At 48.6% G+C, this 17,756-nt stretch overlaps 1 protein-coding gene across 1 annotated transcript in view; it reads left to right on the top strand.

The window, feature by feature from the left end:
• The window catches only part of LOC143013945 (MAM domain-containing glycosylphosphatidylinositol anchor protein 2-like), a 119,611-nt gene that overhangs the window by 78,044 nt on the left and 23,811 nt on the right, over positions 1-17,756 (top strand). The window contains exons 10-11 of the mRNA XM_076167676.1: positions 6,917-7,189; positions 17,313-17,461. Of these exons, the coding sequence (XP_076023791.1) occupies positions 6,917-7,189; positions 17,313-17,461 (422 nt within the window). The remainder of the gene's footprint in view (positions 1-6,916; positions 7,190-17,312; positions 17,462-17,756) is intronic.

Raw genomic sequence — 17,756 nt, 5'->3', positions numbered from 1 at the left:
CCTCTCACTCTCTCTCCCTTTCTCTCTCTCTCTCACTCTCTCTCCCTCCGCCCCTCTCTCTCCCTCCCTCTCCCTCTCCCGCTCCCTCTCCCTCCCTCTCCCCCCCCTCTCTGCCTGTGCACCTCTTGATGTCATAAAGGACTTTCATCTCCTCGTTGCCTTCAAAGCGGATCAGCAGACGTGGAGTTATTAAAGCTTCTGTGCTGATAAATCAATCATTCTGCCGCGTTGTGTTCTTACTTATTTATAGCCCGAATCAAAGCCCCTAAAAACCTAAAACACAAACAAACCGAGCTTCGTTTGCTGAACAGAATCGGCGCAATTTTGACAAAACGTGCGATTTTTCCGGAAGATTCTGTACGTGACTGATGTTTGTGTCTTTGTCGTAGCATTTTGGAGATCTGTGGTTCACTCAATATAGAAGAGGAAATATGTTGACCTGTGACCTTTGACCCTGAACCCTCTGTATGCTGTCATGGATCTCTATCCTATAGTAACTCTGATCTTTGACCCCATAACCTGTAGTAGCTGAGAGGATGTAGTGCAGATATACGGTACAGTCAGTAGTCTACTTCTACTTTGTACATATAGTAGAAGAAGAACAGTTTAGAGGCCTCACACACTTCTAAGCATCCTGAACACGTTCAGCTTTCATTAAATCCTGCATAACTTCTCTCTGTGCGTGGAGGAAGTGATGTTGTGCTGATGATGCCGCTGAGTGAACCACGCACAACAAACGATGTCAGTGACCTCATTCAGACGCAGATCCCCCCTGGAGAATTCCTTTAAAATGCTTTGACACAGTTTGAGCGTAAAATCTTTAATAACAGCCGTACGTTTGTTGTCTTCTCCATATGCCCGTCAGTATGGCACCTCCCCGTCCTCCCCCCCCCTCCCTCCCTTGGCCTGTCTCACGGTGTGTAAGCACACGCCAATCCCTGAGAGACGCTTCCCTCGCCTGTGCTTCCAGGTCCCAGTGTGAGACAGCCGCCTTTGGTGGCGAGCCATGTGCAAAGCCGCGTTTAGTAAGTTGATCAAGGGGCTGAGGTACGGTCCTCTGAAGCAAAGAGCATTAGAGGCGTGAAGGAATGGCTCCGGCAAGGAAACAGCTTTGATATGTAAAAACCCGCATCTGCTGGCTGGCAGAGGCGGCGCCGGCAGGCGAGGTATCAGGATGGAAGTGTCGCCTTCGGAAGCGTCACTCTAATAGAATTGCCAAAGCCAAATCCCAAGCTGTGAAAGCCTAATGTTCTTAGTCAGACTGAGCTGGCATGGTGCAGGAGGAGGAGAAGAAGAAGAAGAAGAAGAAGGAGAAGGAGAAGGAGAAGGAGAGGGACAGGGAGGGAGGGACGTACAGATGTGTACAGTCTGACTGTGAGGATGCATCCATGTGCTGCCATCTCAAACTTTATGATCAATAGTGATTGATTATTTCAAACCAAATCAATCCTTTGAGTGATTGAGACTCCAGAATTTAACCTGCGACTATTTTTTACACTCAGTGTGACTGAAGTCTGCTGTAACCTCCTCCTTCACATTTCTGTGCTCAACAGACTGGGAAGTTTTCTGTTGGAGCTCGATTGGTCCTGATAGTTTACGCACCATTGCACTGCGTCGCCGTGGTAACAGAGGGATGCTCCTCACGTTTACACTTCAGATGTGTGTTTAATGTATTTACTTCTGTCGGGACGATGACATCGTGTTTCCACCTGTGTTGGTTAGTTTGTCTGTTAAACAGCAAGATTACCCATTGGCTGCCAGTTAAGTGGGCGTGGCTTGTTCTTCACAAAAAGTGCCGCGTCTAGTGGAGGAATCAGTCGACTGGAGACAAACTATGTGGACGTGTGACCTCACTGCTTATGATGAGTGTGTGTGTGTGTGTGTGTGTGTGTGTGTGTGTGTGTGTGTGTGTGTGACCATGGCCTCCGTCACTAACCTGTTAAATTCCATCCTTGACAGTCAAAGTTTTAATGAACAGCCGGTCCTTGGCCTCGCTCTGAATCGTATACATAATATGTTAGTATGTTTTATTAAGCTGCACTTCTGTGTTTTAATATTCTTTGTACTTCTCTAATCGTGTGTAATTCAGTTCCCATGGTCATATTTGTGAATTCATTAAAAGCTGTTTAATTAAAGGCACTGAAACAAACAAAATCAGATCTGAATGTAAATTGCAGACTTCCAATGCGTAGAGTGGTTCCGTGCGTACTGGCGTTGGCATGGCAGCAGCTGGGGGCGGGGGGGGCAGACTTACGCCCCCTGCTGCTCGGCGGCTCTGGCCTACATAGCAGCAGAGCTGTCAGCGTGAGACTCTTCAGGCTCTTCCTCAGCCCAGATGCACAGGAACCTTTTATCCGGCTTCCTTCTGTTCCTCCTCACATCGCCGTGACACCTGCCTGATGCAACCCCCCCCCCCCCGCCCCCTCCACCCCCCTTCCTTACCCCAGCCCACCCCAGCCCCCCCGAGCCAAAGCCTCGCTATCTGACATTCATCAAAAAGACACACCGGGATAAAGAGCCGCTGTCTGGGCAAAAGTAATGAGTGGAATTACAAGATTATTGTTTTTAATTAATTTCCCTTTCTGCATCAAGAAAGCCAGCGATGCCGGCCCCCCCAGGCCCCCCAGGCCCACTCTAATGTGAATCGTATTAGAGCTCTTCACATTAGCCCGACGCCGGCCTAACTCGGGCAAATTAATCTCCTGCATTACAGCTGCGCTCACACACTGCATTTGGGGATGAAATTATAATAACCTTCTTTATAGAACAATATTGAACTGATCAGCCGCATCAAATGTGCGCGGAGGAAAGGTCAGCAAACACGCCGGCTGTAAACAGAACCCAGCTCCGGGGCCCGGGCAGAATAATTCATAAGTTGGTCAATGAGCGAGCTAAACCTGTTAATGGATCAGCGGGCCGGCGCTCGGGCCGAGGAGTGTACATTGATTATCATTAATTGTATGTTTAAGTTCATAAATTATCCGGGAGTTTAATAAGAATATGCTAATGCTGCTGGTGATTAAGTTCATTGTTTGATTGCAGATGTTGTTGTGTGAGAGGAAGGAGGCGCGGCGAGGCAGAGCAGCGTTTCCCCCTCATTATTCAACACAGAGACTCATTAGGACTCGGTTGAATCAGGGTTAGCGTTTCTCATTCTGCGTCCGTCTGTCTGACTTCCTAATGAACGTGTGGGTCTGCTGAGGCCCCGTGTTGACACCTGTCAGGCTGCAGAGGCGCGCCGGGTCAATACGGACGGGAAAGAGCGCAGCGATGTTTCAGGGCATTCAGCAACGATGAGGCAGAAGTGTTTCATAGAGGAGAGACGGAGGGTCGAGACGTAGGACACCAGAGAGGAGAATTAGCATGAAGAACTCACAAACACATCACAAGTTTGGGTTTATGAGATGATCTTTGGAGTTAAACCACATTAGCATCATGGAGGAGGTTTGACCTCAGCAGGCTTCGGCATGTCAGCCTGTTTGCTCTTTCTGCTTCAAACACTCGCAGTATTCTCGCCCGTGTGATCGTTGGGAAAGAACGTCTTCAATCCACAGGCAGCAGCTGATTGGTGTTTGGGTTCAGACTGGTGGAGAACCAGTTTGTGTTGGGAGATATGACCTCAGACCTTCATCTGGACCACTGAGGGTCACATCCTGGTCAGATCAGTGGACAGTAGATCAGTGTGATGTTGCGTTGGCCTCCACTCAGCAGCATGTGGTCAAACACTCAGACGCAGACATGAAAGAGTGACTGAAGCTCTGACATTGAACGCAGGCCAGCTGCCGCACAGAGAGAGAGAGGAAGAGGTCAACCAGAAGCTCACACTGACACATGTGGGCGATGCTGTTTGTGCTGTGTGAGGTCTTTGTTCTGTCCTCCGCCCTGTAGGGGGGCGGCGCAGGGGCCCGTGGGGAAACGCCCTCCGCTCCTCTGAATGTTGTTTACCTCGGTATTACTATCAAGGTGTTTGTCTGTGACTGATGATGGATCACATCTCTGCCTCAGTCTGTGTCTTACATCCGCCCTCACCGCTACGCTCGCCGCGCCCGGCCTTCCTCGGGGAAGCTCGCCCACGACCTTCCCGTCATGCGCGCCGGACAGCTGTTCTGCAGCTGCTGTGGATTGAGGTGGGTGGGGGTGGGGGGGTGCTGTTGTTATGGTTACATAAGAGATTTCCAGCCTTCTCTCTTCATTTGTCTTTATGTGCGAGTGGAAACGCACTTACTGCAATTTGTGTGAGTGCCACTCAGGATCTCAGCCGCCACACACACACACACACATCCACACAAACCTACAATTTGAATGTGCTAAGGAGAGACGCTAAAATGAGCCCGACCTCACCCAGGTACGGCCCGGCACAGGCTGGGGACGGCGTGGAGGAGGAAGTGAGCGCAGCTTCGTTTAGTGGAGATGAAGCTGGTTTACTCTCAGATCGAGTGGAGAAGAAGTTAGCGAAGCGTGTTCCACTTTAGTCCTGAACCCTTTAGGTGTAGAATATTACTCATAATAGTAGAATTCCTCCTTTTAGCCGTATAATTAGGTTTATATAGTGTGTAATCTAGGGACAGAGGTGAGAAGAACATTACAGTCTGCAGACTCAGATGTTCCAGGCTCCTTTAGATGACGCTCATCTTCACCTTCCTCCCCTCTTTGCTGTCTGTCACTCTGAGCAGCTCATTCTGTCAGTCAGCAACAAACATAATGCATCCTGGGACTTCAGCGCTGATATCCTCTTTCTTACTGCAGTCGTTCACGTGTTGCGTGATGTTTTTGCGTGTAAAGTTAAACACGTCTCTGCACCGTTTGCGTGCGGTGATGAAGATTCAGCTCCTCAGCATTAGGAGTAACTCTTAAACAACAACACCCACAGCTTGATCCTGTTATTACCCATTAATGCAGAGTAATTACATTAAAAACATATTCATCTTGTTATATTGTGGCTCCCATCATCGCTGCTTATGTTCCCAGATAATGACGTTAATAGTGTTGGCAAATTATAAGCTGTAAATTTTAATAACCTATTCATTTAATTGCATATCAAGTTTCAGTAATTAGATTATGTGAGTAATGTGCAAGATTACGTTGCAGGTTAGGGTTTCAATCAGGTAATCGCTGATCTGTAACAGATTACATTTGCCAGAGTGACATCCTCAGCCCGGCTGCAGCTCTGCCTCGCCTCTACTCTCACACATTTACGCTAATTTCAGCCAATTAAGAGGCGATGTGTCATCCTGCCTCTCCTCGTCTTCTCCTCGCCGCTCGCTGTTGTTTTTAAGCCCCGCTGTGACTTTTGTCAAGCATCTCTACCAGCACGTCAAGAGCCAACATGCTTAAGATGGGAAATTATTCATAACCGTTGGAGTGTTTGTGCAAACGAGCTGTTAAGACTCACAAACACACACACACACACGTTTTGTCCTCACAGCACCGCAACCTTCATTCTGTTCCTTTAAAACCGCCAGCGTCTCATATGTCAACGTCAACATACACTCAAACATCTGTGTGTGTGTGTGTGTGTGTGTGTGTGTGTGTGTGTGTGTGTGTGTGTGCTTGTGTGTAGGTTCAATATGTGATCTCTTATTTCCTTTTATCTCTGTGCTTTAGAATAGCAGCATGGATCCATTTGGACTCATTCAAAGGCCAAATACCTCTTAAAGGCTCTAATATAGAAATCAGGGTCAGAGTTCAAACTACATATTCCTCAAAGTCCTCCACATCTGTAAACTGAGCAGCATTTCACTGTGACTGTGCCTGGATTCAATGAAACGTGTGTGTGTGTGGGACATCTCCGAGGTCCTGATCCAGCAGAGCCCTGGTGATCTGAAGCTGGAGGTGCTAATGTGTGTGAGTACATCAGTGCACTCAGTGGAGCAGAAGAAGAAGAAGACCTCTCACTGTCTGAGAGGCGTCTGCAGGAACACACAACACTGCCACCTGGCTGACACGCCCGGTACCAGGGCGGCCCGGTGAGCAGAGGGGGCACACAAGAAGGTGGGAGCGGGATTCGAACCCGTCACCCTCTTGTCGTGTCGTGTTGAAGCTCATATTCCAGCCCAGCAACGGCACTCAGATATTCATGGACTGAAACTAAAGTACAACACATCACACACTGGGTACACACACACACACACTCTTGCGGGCTGATTCTGCAGCGTGTCGTGTTCACTCTGACGTGACCTGTTCCATAATGTAGAGCGTGTCTCCATGAGGGAACAGGAACATGTCAGGTTCTCACATTAGAGATTAATGTTTGATTCTGAAAACTTCAGCTCAACTTTATCACGTTGGCAAAGTCCAACCTGGACGTCTCTGCTTTTTAAATCAAATAATAATAATGATAATAATAATAATCCCTCCTCTTCTTGTTGCTTCATTCTTCATTCAGATGACCTGAAACGCTGCCTTGCTCATTTACATGTCAGTGCTGCTGGCAGTGATTTAGTGAACTTGTCCCTCAGTGTCTCCGCCCCCTGGCTGTCCTCTGTCCTCTGTCCTCTCCCTTTCTGCATCCTAACAAGCCGTCTCTGCCGTCTGTAAGGCCTTGAGCAGTCGCTGCCTTTTCCCTTCAGTTTGCACGGTGGTGTGGCGTGTCCTTGTGTGAGTTTTGATATTCCTCTCATAGCTGCGGCTCCTCTTGTATTCAGTCTGTCTCTTCTGCCTTCCAGATGTGTTCCATGTTTCTCTGGAGGTCACAGACGCTGTAGTCAGACTCAGCCGGTCCCTCGTACCTGAATAGTGTATGTGCTGTGTAGAAACAGCAGAATGTCAAACATCTCGTCTACTCTCTGTTCGCTGCTTTACCTCCTGTCTCTCTCTCTCTCTCTCTCTCTCTCTCTCGCTCTTGCTTTTGACTTGTTTCCCACCCGTCTCACATGTGTGCTGACCTTGTCTCTCCTTGCCTCTGTCTCCCTGTCAGACCCTCCCACCGTGGAGCCGGTTAACACAGAGATGCGTCAGGGTCTGGGCCGTCCCGTGGTGATGACCTGCAGGGTCCTGCGGGCCCACCCGTCCCGAGTGCTGAGCTTCGAGTGGTTCCTGTCCAACCGCATGCTGCACGCCGGAGCCTTCGACGCCCAGAGAGACGAGACAGAGTACACCATCCGCAACCTGAACCGGGACGGCTGGGGGGAGTACACCTGTAAGGTGAAGAACGAGGCCGGCGAGGGGAAGTGCACCTTTCAGGTCACAGGTAAGAGACGCCGACTGACTGAGTGTCTAAACTGGACACAATGTAGTCCTGTACATTTAGATTTGTAGATTCTGTAACACTCAAAGGTCCATTACGCTGTTTTGATCTCCCGTGTCAGTTTGGATGCAAATAAAGAGGAGTTAGAGCCGTTTAAACATTTAAAACCCAGCCTGTGTGACTGAGTGCAGTGTGAGACAAAGACGTAAACACGGAGCCCCACAGCTTGAGAACCAACGCTCCACATCCACCCTCAAATACGGATCACAGTCGATCAAAATGATGAATATTGTGGACTGCTGCTCCCTTGTGGCGGTGCTGTTTTATGCCTATAAACCCAAAACAAAGCCTCACTTCAGTCCTCAGTCTGACACATTAACATGAGTGAACGATGAACACATGCAGTCACTCAACATGCTAAGACGTGTCCTTATGAGTGTGTGCTGCTCTGCTCATCATCATAACGTTACACACACACACACACACACTGACACACAGGCTGTTCCTCTCCCTCTCGTAAACACACGGCCATACACACTCCCTCTCTCTCTCTCTCCCGCCCACATGGAGGTTTTGCTTGATGGCAGTAATTTCTCATTTATTCCTTCAGCACACATCCACATGTCGGCGAGGAGTCCTTCAGCCCGCACTTCACTTTGTAATTAGAGTGTTCCCGCAGAATTTTGGACAGCTGAAATTGGCTCCTCGAATGTATAACAGTGCTTGTCACACAGTGTTTCTGGCTCCCCGGGTATGATGGACAATTAATTGAAAATAAGAAGAAGAAGAGGAAGGAAAAAGGCACAGATTGTCGTGCTGAGTGGGATTCGTCATGTTCCTCTCCTGGCTGATGGAGTAAAGCTATCGTGGACAGGATAATACGCTCTTCATCCCCTCCTGCTGCGGTTTACAGCCACTCAGCTCCTCCTTAGATTAACACAACCTGCAGAAATCTGGTTGTACTGAGTGGGAGAAGCAGGACTTTTAATCCAGAGCTTCAGAAATCACAACTCTGCACATTTATGAGAGCAAACAAGAGAAGAAGAGAAGAAGAGTTTGTCTTGTCGGTTGGTTTGTTGGTGTTTGGGTCACGACCTGCGTTTCCAGTTTGTTTCCGACAACCTTAAATGGTTTTCATAGCTGATTACGTCAAAATCAACTACAAAAATGCCAAACAGGAAGTGAGGTTCTATCTCAAGAACGCTACCTACTGGTGAGGTAAACAGGAAGTCATTGGCAGATCTCACCAAACATTGAAATTGGTGAGATAAAAGGCCTGAAGGCTCATTTGTAATCATTTTTCGATGCCCAGAGACACCTCAGATGGCAAAGGTGCCAAACAGGAAGTGGTGCAGTGGCTGTGGCGTCTCTCTGAGTGCACTCGTAGCTCTTGCTATTGTTGTTGCTGTTATCGTTTAGTTTTTTTATCCATCTGCGCCGAGTGTCTGTCTCCTAGTTGCTTGTTATGACAGCACCAAATGAGTTTGGTGGTGTGGAGTGACCGCAGGACACCTGGGCCAGGTTTCAATCTCCCAGACCTCCCATTAGAGACGGGAGCTGCAGTGTCACGGGAGAAGGATTTGTCACTTTGATCCCCTGCCACTTAGGTTGCTCTCGCTCTCCCTGCCTCTATATCCTGTGTTTCCTCTGCTCATTCTTCTTTCTATCTCTCTCTAAATCCCTCGCTCAGCCCCCCCCTCCTCCCCCATGCGTGTCATAAATCAGTCGTCCCCGGTGAATCAGGTACAGAGCGGAGACAGGAGCAGATAGTTTCCCTCCAGCCGTTTGTTTTTCCTCAACAGGGCTTTGGTTTCGCCTGTTATTGCTCCCTGCTCCCTCCCTCCCTCCCTCCCTCCCTCCCTCCATCCACCCCCTTCCCTTTCATCCTCCCCTCTCTTCTTTCCTCCCTCTCTGCCCGCCATCACTCCGCTCCTCTCCCGCCCGGCGCTCCAGATTCCCACCATCTGGGCTCGGCGGCTGCCAAAGGTATGGAGGCTCTCTTAGCAGCCCCCTGAGTGCAGGAGCGCCGCGCAGCAAATCCACTTTGGTTCGCCCGCATCATCCATGCAACCTGGCACGCCTCCTCCCCTTAAGTCAAACTCTTAAACGTTTTCCTATTTTATCCAGGAAGTGGGCAGCCGCGATGCGAGCTTAGCTGGATCCTGTGACGGCGGAGGGGAGTTGACCTATTTGGATTTCTCCTCATAATGGTCTGATTGAACCGTCAGCCCTCTGATCATTTATGGATGTGTATTAATTATTTGTTGCGGCTGGTGCAGGTGGTGTCGGGGGTTAACGACCTTCATTGATTGATGATGAGGTGCATATTCTCTCTCCCCTGGTGTTAATGATGGATCCTCAGAATGTTAATGAGGATCAGTCACTTTTCAGTATTTTGATCATCACCCCTGCCAGGGAGGTTCTGACTTCATCGGCTCGGGTCTGGGTGGGATTCTGACAGAATCTCTGAAAAAACCTCAGAAACTATAAGAATCTTAAGGAGGGAGTTTAGACAGGTGATGGGCTGTGAACAAATGATGTGCTCATACGGCAGATAAGACTAGAAACATGAAGAAGAGGAAGGTCACCACACATTTGACAACAATCTGGAATCTAATATTATATTCTTTACATCCTCACACAAAAATGGCTGCTGTGGTTTTCTGTACATGTTGATGTGATGGACTGAAGAGTTCACTCACTCACTCACTCACTCACTCACTCACTCTTCCTGTCTCTCTTTCTCTGTCTCTCTCACACTCACTCACTCTCTCTCTCTACTCTCTCTTTCTCCCTCTCTCTCTCTCTCTCTCTCTCCCTCTACTCTCTCTCTCGTCACTCACTGGTGACAGTAATCTCACACACACACACACAAAGCAGCTTGTTAACAACACTGCCTGGACTCTCAACATTAATGCTAAACTATTCAATCAGTGAACATCTGATGAATATTTACAAATTGTCCTGCAAACACTCTCAACAATTATTTATTTTGAACGACATCATGCTTTTATGATGAAACTACTCAATCCAAGGACGCTGAGATGAATCAGCAAGCAGCAATAAGCAATTTAAAATGAGATTGTTGGAACGCTGCAAACTGCAAACTGAGCCAAAAAGGGAAAGGAAGTAAAAAAGTCCAGTTTATTAAAGTATTGACAAGTAGCGTTCACACTGCGTCCTGAACAGACCCGGCACAGGGAGGGGGAGAAAGACGTTTGGTTTATTGCGGAAGATTATTGCTGTGGTTCTCCTGAAACCAAACACGTATTACACGCAGTGCTGACTGCCAGAATGAGCCGGCGTGTGAAGTGTGTTTGTCTCTGCAGAGATCAACTGGTTTGATGAGTCTGTCTGTCCGGCAATAACCAGAAATTGGCCAGAAGTCGCAGTGTGTTGATTAAATTCACACATCCCGTCATCGCACCATCAGGAGGAACCGTGTTACCATGCCAACAGGAACACACAAACAGCCCAAACCCCCGGCAGAAGGCCAGTCGTTAGGCCAGTATAAACACTGTCGCCTCTACAAGGATGCCGAGCCAGGGGACTGTGTGTGTGTGTGTGTGTGTGTGTGTGTGTGTGTGTGTGTGCGTTTGTTGTAAGTGTGTGGTGGTGTGGGTGCGTGTGTGCATGTGCGTGTGTGTGTGCATGCATGCTTGTGTGTGTGTGAGTGTGTGTGTGTGTGTGTGTGTGTGTGTGTGTGTGTGTGTGTGCAGGTACGTGCGCGTGTGTGTGTGTGTGTGTGGACACTCCTGTGCTGAGCCATTGGGACATCTGTGGAAACAGTGAGTTTGCTGTAATGGCCAAGTTGGCGGCTAAAGGGGGCCGGGGGAGGGACTCCTCAGTGGGCTGTAATGTGGAGCGCTGGGCTTTGGCTCCTCTGCTCGGTCACAGGGAGCCCCAGTTTGATCTGAGACTGAATTCTGCTGAGAAGTTGCTCAGTGAGGGAAAAACAAGACGATCATTTAAAGTCTACGTTTTTTCATCTGGCAGATTTCTGCTCCGTGTAAACACACACTCGGCCCAACACACAGGTTTTGTTTACTGATTCCTATTTTTTCCCACCAAACTCTCCCGTTAGGACTCCCAGCTGTGACTCTGTGTGTCATCATTATAACTCCGTCTCAGAATTGTGAGGATTTTTGATTGTAGGATATTAAAACATCGTTAAGAGAATCATTCCCTTATTTAAGTCATAAATACGCTCAAACCGTTAGCATCTAATCATAAGAACAGTTATATATCGACTGTTATCTCATTACACACACAATACACAGTATTTTCATAGAACCTTGAAATATAAGAATATTCCCTCCAGCGCTGCAAAACAAAACGTGTCCTTGTGCGTTTCCGCGACAACAAGCTGTGAGCCTCCTCATTGTTCAGATTTTGTAAGTGTGTCGTAAATCACCGAAATAAATCAATCCACATTTATATGAGTTGTACATTTGATTAAATGCGGCTCAAAGTGCTGCAGAGACGTTTGATTTACAGCAAACAGGACCGGACGTTAAAGTACAGGCCATCAATCAAACAACAAACAGGTAGAAACAATAACACGGGCGGAATAGAATGGATAAAATGGAAGGAAGTGTGGAAAATAAAACAGGAAACATCGAAAGAAATGTGATACAATAAAAACAAAACAAATCCAAATGTAATCACACAGAAGCATCCAGGTGAGAGCGGAGCAGACGGAGCAGGGTTGTGTGGCTGGTGGAGTTTATAAGTGTGTTTGTGTAGCGTTTAGTGTGTAAAGGTGAATATGCCTCTATGCTTTATAATAACCTGCATGTACGCCGCTCTGTTCGGCCTTTTACTGCAGCTATCTACTCAGATTCACATGGAAGTATACTGCAGAACAGGACCTATGACATCAGGCCGCCATGAGACGAGAGAGAGAGAGAGAGAGAGAAGGGGAGGGAGGGAGGGAGGGAGGGAGGGAGGGAGGAAAAAAGTAATTTCATCTTTCCCTTTAAACTGCTCTTTCTCTATCTGATGTCTTTATGGACCTTATCAGCCTTTGACCTTCTGGCTTTCAGCTCCAGATGATGGTTTAAAGAAAGTAAGTGAAGCTCCTTTACTGATCCTGCCCTCACCTGATCTGACCCCTCCCCTCCCTCCCCCCCTGCAGTATATGGAGAGGGGGGGGTGGTTGAATCCCTTCCCCAGCTCAAGCAGACCCAGTGACAGTGATGGATGAGTGGTAATGACAGACATTACCTGCTCAGAGTGAGGAGGACGAGGTTCCGGGCTCTGCCGGGCCTGAAGGACAGACTCTGTGTTATTCCACTCTGACGTGCTGCATGTTTCATTTCTCCCTCCCGTGGATACAATATGAGCAGATTAGTCACTGCTGGATAAGCTGACGGATCAAACCAGATGTCACGGCGAGACAAACGCCTCTCCGCCGCCGTTAAAATGATCAATAATTAAAATGATTATGGTGGAAGGGGAGAGAGTGTAATGAAGTGAGAGGAAGTGAGTCATTAGGACTTCACAAGCGTTTACTTTACCACTTTAGGCCCAGAAGGAAAAACACTCCATTCCACATATTTCTTATTTTACTGAGCTCATTCTGGCATTCAGCATCACATATAAAACTTCCTGTCTGTATCTGGGGCACTCACAGTGAAGCAGAAACTGAAACGTGTTTGTGTCCTGACTGCAGCTCAGATGTTTGTTTACAGGAAGTCTCCATTAGGTGAGTGTGACCTTTGTGTGACCTTCACTGGGGAGGTTCTGGTTCTGGTTTCTAGCAGCCTGGTCCAGAGGAGAGCAGACCTGATTACTGCATGTTAGACAGTGTTCTCCTGTGACCTTTGACCCTATAGATCTGTGTAGCTGTTTAAAGGCCTGTCGACCTTCTGAGCGATCATGGAGTTCAGCTAAATCGCTTTCCACTTTAATATGATCAATGATGTAAAATGATTCTGTGTGAGCCGGAGGAAGAGTTAGCTCACGGCTAATCAAACAGGAAGTGACTCATTAAGGATTTGACGTGATTCCCCTAACAAAGAGAGAGAGAGCGGCGGGGAGCTTTAATTGTTTATCCCAAAAGGAGGCGGCCGTGCGAGTTGCGCGCTGAGTCGCCATAATGCCTCTAATGGCCTTTTCATACAGTCACTTAGGCGCCGCTGAGGTGTTGTCGCAGCGGCGTGGGCCAGCTGTGCGTCCGTATGCAGCAGCCGTCTCTACCTCCATCACATCAGCGCCCTCGCCACGTACGCCGCCGCCGCCGCGCTCGGCATATGCTTGGACAAACAAGTTTACTTTACAGAGAGGGAGACGCTGGTGTAACCTCAAAGAAAGGATCAGGAAGTCTGGGGAAAGGAGGTCAGCGCCCAGCCCGCAGCGCCGCACTGAGCCGTTATGAATCATCACATTGGTTCTGCGGTTATGAGCAGGTTGTGTTGTTTTATAAATCAATTAAACCTTCAGAGCTTTCATGTTTGCTGCGTCTCACCCTGCTTTGTGAGGAAGTCGACTTTAAAGCAGATTTCCTAATGCAGTAAAGACATGAAAGCCTCCATACATTACTGAGGCATAACCAGCATCAATACAGAGCGGCATCAATACAGAGCGCCCCTGCTTAGAGCTTCGGCGCTTCATTAAAGGAGCCTGGAGATGTTTCATCAACTTGAGTTATTCTTTTTATTTCGACACGACGCTTCAAACACAGGATGTATAGAATAAACATCAAACATCAGTGAAGTTCACAATCCGGAGCTCCAGCTGCTCACATGTCGTCGTTGTGGAGGGATTAGTGGCGTTGTGGTGTCCTCTCCACGCCTCCACGCGCTTCCACATGCCTTCCACACGCTTCCACGCGCTGCCACACGCCTCCTCACGCCTCCTTTACACAGTCGTGGATCCTGGTTGTTGGTCCGACGTTCTGGCTCAGGCTCACGTTCAGACACAAACCACTGTCGCCACGGTAACAAGGCTTTAGGCTCTTAATCCGTAGACATGCAGCAGCGGCGTGCAGTCAGGAACCGGCCTGGCCTGAGCTAACGTGTGGTCAGGGAACACGCCTGCAGTTTGACCTTTCAGCCTCATTGAGAAGTTGTTAGCTCCGACAAAGCGAGACATCGTTTTGTTTACTTGACTTGATTGCTAAATACTGCACCCATGGGAGGAGTGAACCTAATGAACCTGTGTGTGTGTGTGAGGCCGAATGCTGAAAGGGTTAAACGTCTGGTTTCACCTGTGTCGTATGACCTTTATCTTTGACCTCCGTGGAAACAGGATGTAGAGAAGCGATGAGGAGAAGTAGCAGCAGATGAGCGCTGGGTTCTAACAGCCACTCTGCAGCAGGAATGTCAAAGACCCAAAGTCTGTCTGTCTGCCAAATAGTGAGCACAACAATGATGGAAAAACAAGGTCAAACTGTGACCTTTATGCATTCACACACACACACACACACACACACACACACACACTGTCTCAAAGGGCTCTACCAGACCAAGCCGAGTGTGTGTGTGAGATGAAACTAGTCTCCCCCCCGCCGTGTGTGTGTTTGTGTGTGTAAACATGAAGAAGCGGCTCAGACGTCCAGGTTGAGTCTGCAGATTCAACAGAATGTTTCATCTGGTATGGATTTGCTTCCTCAGCTGGTGTTTGTTCGTGTCTCTGATGAAACAGAGACACCAGCGCTACAAAACACCAGGGAACTCTGGGTAAAATCTCTTTCTGTCTGAATTCAGATGATGTAGGTCAGGTTCATAGACGTTGACAGTAAATAAGTTGCGTTACAGCTCGATTTGTCCCCTGGAATCTCGTGAACATGTTCAGTCAAACATCCTTCAAACAAAGTGACATCAGCTGAGGGTAACGTTTAGGAACGATGTGCTTCAGACTGAGGCAGGTGAGAAACAGCCAGCGGCCTCTGAAGCAGCACGAGGCTTCACTAGATGTTTCATTAGGCCGCCGGCTGGTTGATCAATTCATAATCATCCATGATAATAAGTCAAAATCAGGCTCAGGGTATTTTGTTCTGCGTTTTAGACAATAAATCAGGTTAATGATGCTTTGGGCAGCTGCCTGCAGATCACACAGTCTTTACATGGATAAAACTATTTAAAATACAATAATCCAATCAGAGGGAGAGAGGGCTCATCCATCAGCCTGATAAGAATCATTCACAGGAGGAAAGACAGAGCGCCGCAGCTGCTCTGTCATCAAACAATGATCGTTATTCTCAAATGTTTGTTTTGCTTCCATCAGAGGTGTTTCAGGGCTTTGTTGTGACGCTGTAATGCTTCTGTTGTTCGGTGAGCTGCTGGTTCAGGATGGAGAGCTTCAGCTTCACCGCTCAACATGAGATGAGTGTACGTGTGTATGTACGGAGGCTTTAGAGTGGAGCTGAGCCTGATGTATGTTACACATGATCAAATGGCCCCGTCGAGCTCACGCTGGTGCTGAGGGCGAGTGAAGTAGCAGAGATGGACCCCAGAGGGTCCGGGGTCCTCCTGGGGCTCAGAGGAGTCCGATCCAGACGCTCCCCGCTTCACCTCCATGATCCAGCAGCTGCATAAAATGGCTGCTGGTTGATCTGAGCGGCCGGCGTGAGCAGGGAGGCGTGGAGCACTTAGACGGAGATGGAGACGCTGGATGCATGTAGCTCCATTTACGATGCACAATGCACACGCTGCCATTCCATCCCATGAAAGCAGCACAGGCCGGCTAATACAAGATGAAACTTTAATGATCCCTGAGGGAAAATTGGGTCACAGAAACAACAAAGAATATGATCCACATAACAACGCAAACATACGCTGGGGAAGATGAGAGGAGAGACGCACATCTCTGTAGATGGAAAGCAAAGCTCCTTTTGACTGCACAGCCGCAGTGTGAACACCGGATGAGCTGCAGCTGCAGCAGCAAACAGTGCAAAAGAGCACACTTTCATAAATAATGCAATTAAACCGTGTGTGTGTGGACGTAAATTAGCAGAAGGAATGCGTTAGTACACGGTAGAGAGAGGGGAGGAGGGGGGAGGGGGACGGAGGGAGAGAGAGCGAGGGAGGTAGTGGGGGGAGAGAGGAGGGGGAGGGAGGGAGAGAGAGAGAGAGAGAGGGATAGAGAGGGGGAGGGAGAGAGAGAAGGGGGAGAGAGAGCGAGGGAGGGAGTGGGGGGAGAGGGGGAGAGGGGGAGAGGGAGGGAGAGAGCACAGAGGTTAGCACTTGATGAAGAGGCACAGCACTAAGATGAGATCAAAACCTTCCATTTAAATAAATCAATGATTCATCAACTCTTTTATCTAATCTTTATATATTATTGATTCATCATTGATCAGCAACGTCACACTTTCATGTAGTTTACCCTCAGGATGAAACAAAACAACGATATCCTTTACTCACTGTGTTACATAAATCTGATTCTTAATGTAGAGGAGGAAACATTGGAGCAGCTCTGTTCACTCTGCAGCTCTGTTCACTCTGCTGCTCTGTTCACTCTGCTGCTCTGTTCACTCTGCTGCTCTGGTTAGGCTCAGTTCAGCCTCAGCTCATTTGTGAGTTTGATGAGTTGTTGCCTGAAGGTGCAGCAGCTCTCCGTCTGTGTCTAAAGACAGATCAGGTCTCAGGTACATCAGCATGTGAAGGAGATTCTCTATTCTCTATTCTTCCTCCATATTTGACTCATCATCATCATCTTCTCTTAAATTGATCCCTGCTTCACTTCTCTTCAAACAAATCAGTCATTCAGATGCAAATCCAGCCGTGTGGACCGAGGCTGCGTGGAAGGAGCCGGCCTGAGTGTCTCACACTCGACCAGGAGGATAGGTTTAAACACACATACACACACACACACACGAGTGTTTGGACCACAGTTAAGGGAGCGTAGACAAAGAGCGTGATGCTGCGGAGGAAGGGTTACAGGCGGTGTGTTTACATGTTAGAACAGGACATCATGGGGTCAGATCCCTGCCCAGGTAACGAGTTCTTTACCAACCAGCTCCACACTGAGGGCCGCACAGTGAGGAGGTCCTGGGTTTGAATCCCAATGGAACCGGGTCAGGGTGCTCAAGGTTTACAGAACATGTGAATATGAGAATGTAGTTTCCAGAGTTGTTCTCTGTTCTCACTCATTGTGATCATTACTGCTCTTTCTGTGTCTCCAGGTAAGGCCTACCCTCCAGAGTTCTACTACGACACCTACAGCCCGCTGTGGCAGAACCGGCCCAGAGTCTACGGCTTCAAGCTGCAGTGGACCCAGATGAACCCGAACGCGGTGGACCGCATCGTGGCCTACAGACTCGGCATCAGACAGGTGGGGAAGCTCAAGTTCACTCCAAACCCGATTGCGGCGGTTCATTTCCCGGCGGGTCCAGGCAGATATCAGCTGTGTCTCAGGTTGTGTGAGCTCCATTAACTCTGCACATATTCAATCTCACACATTTCATTACCGTCCCCGTGGGGATGGGAGCTTCCTGTCTGGCTCCCCCCCCCCTCCTGCCGGCCGCTCGGCTCTGGTTTGCATCTGGGTTTCGCCTCTTAAACCGGGCCGGACTCACTCACAGGCTCATTATGGAGCCTGGTTCCAGCTCACAGACTTTTATATTTGG

The sequence above is a fragment of the Genypterus blacodes genome, unplaced genomic scaffold (genome assembly GCF_046128005.1).
Source record: "Genypterus blacodes isolate CSIRO-AG114 ecotype Tasmania unplaced genomic scaffold, CSIRO-AGI_Gbla_v1 ptg000169l_1, whole genome shotgun sequence".
NCBI classification, from domain to species: Eukaryota; Metazoa; Chordata; class Actinopteri; order Ophidiiformes; family Ophidiidae; genus Genypterus; species Genypterus blacodes.
This window is presented reverse-complemented; position numbering and strand designations above follow the sequence as displayed.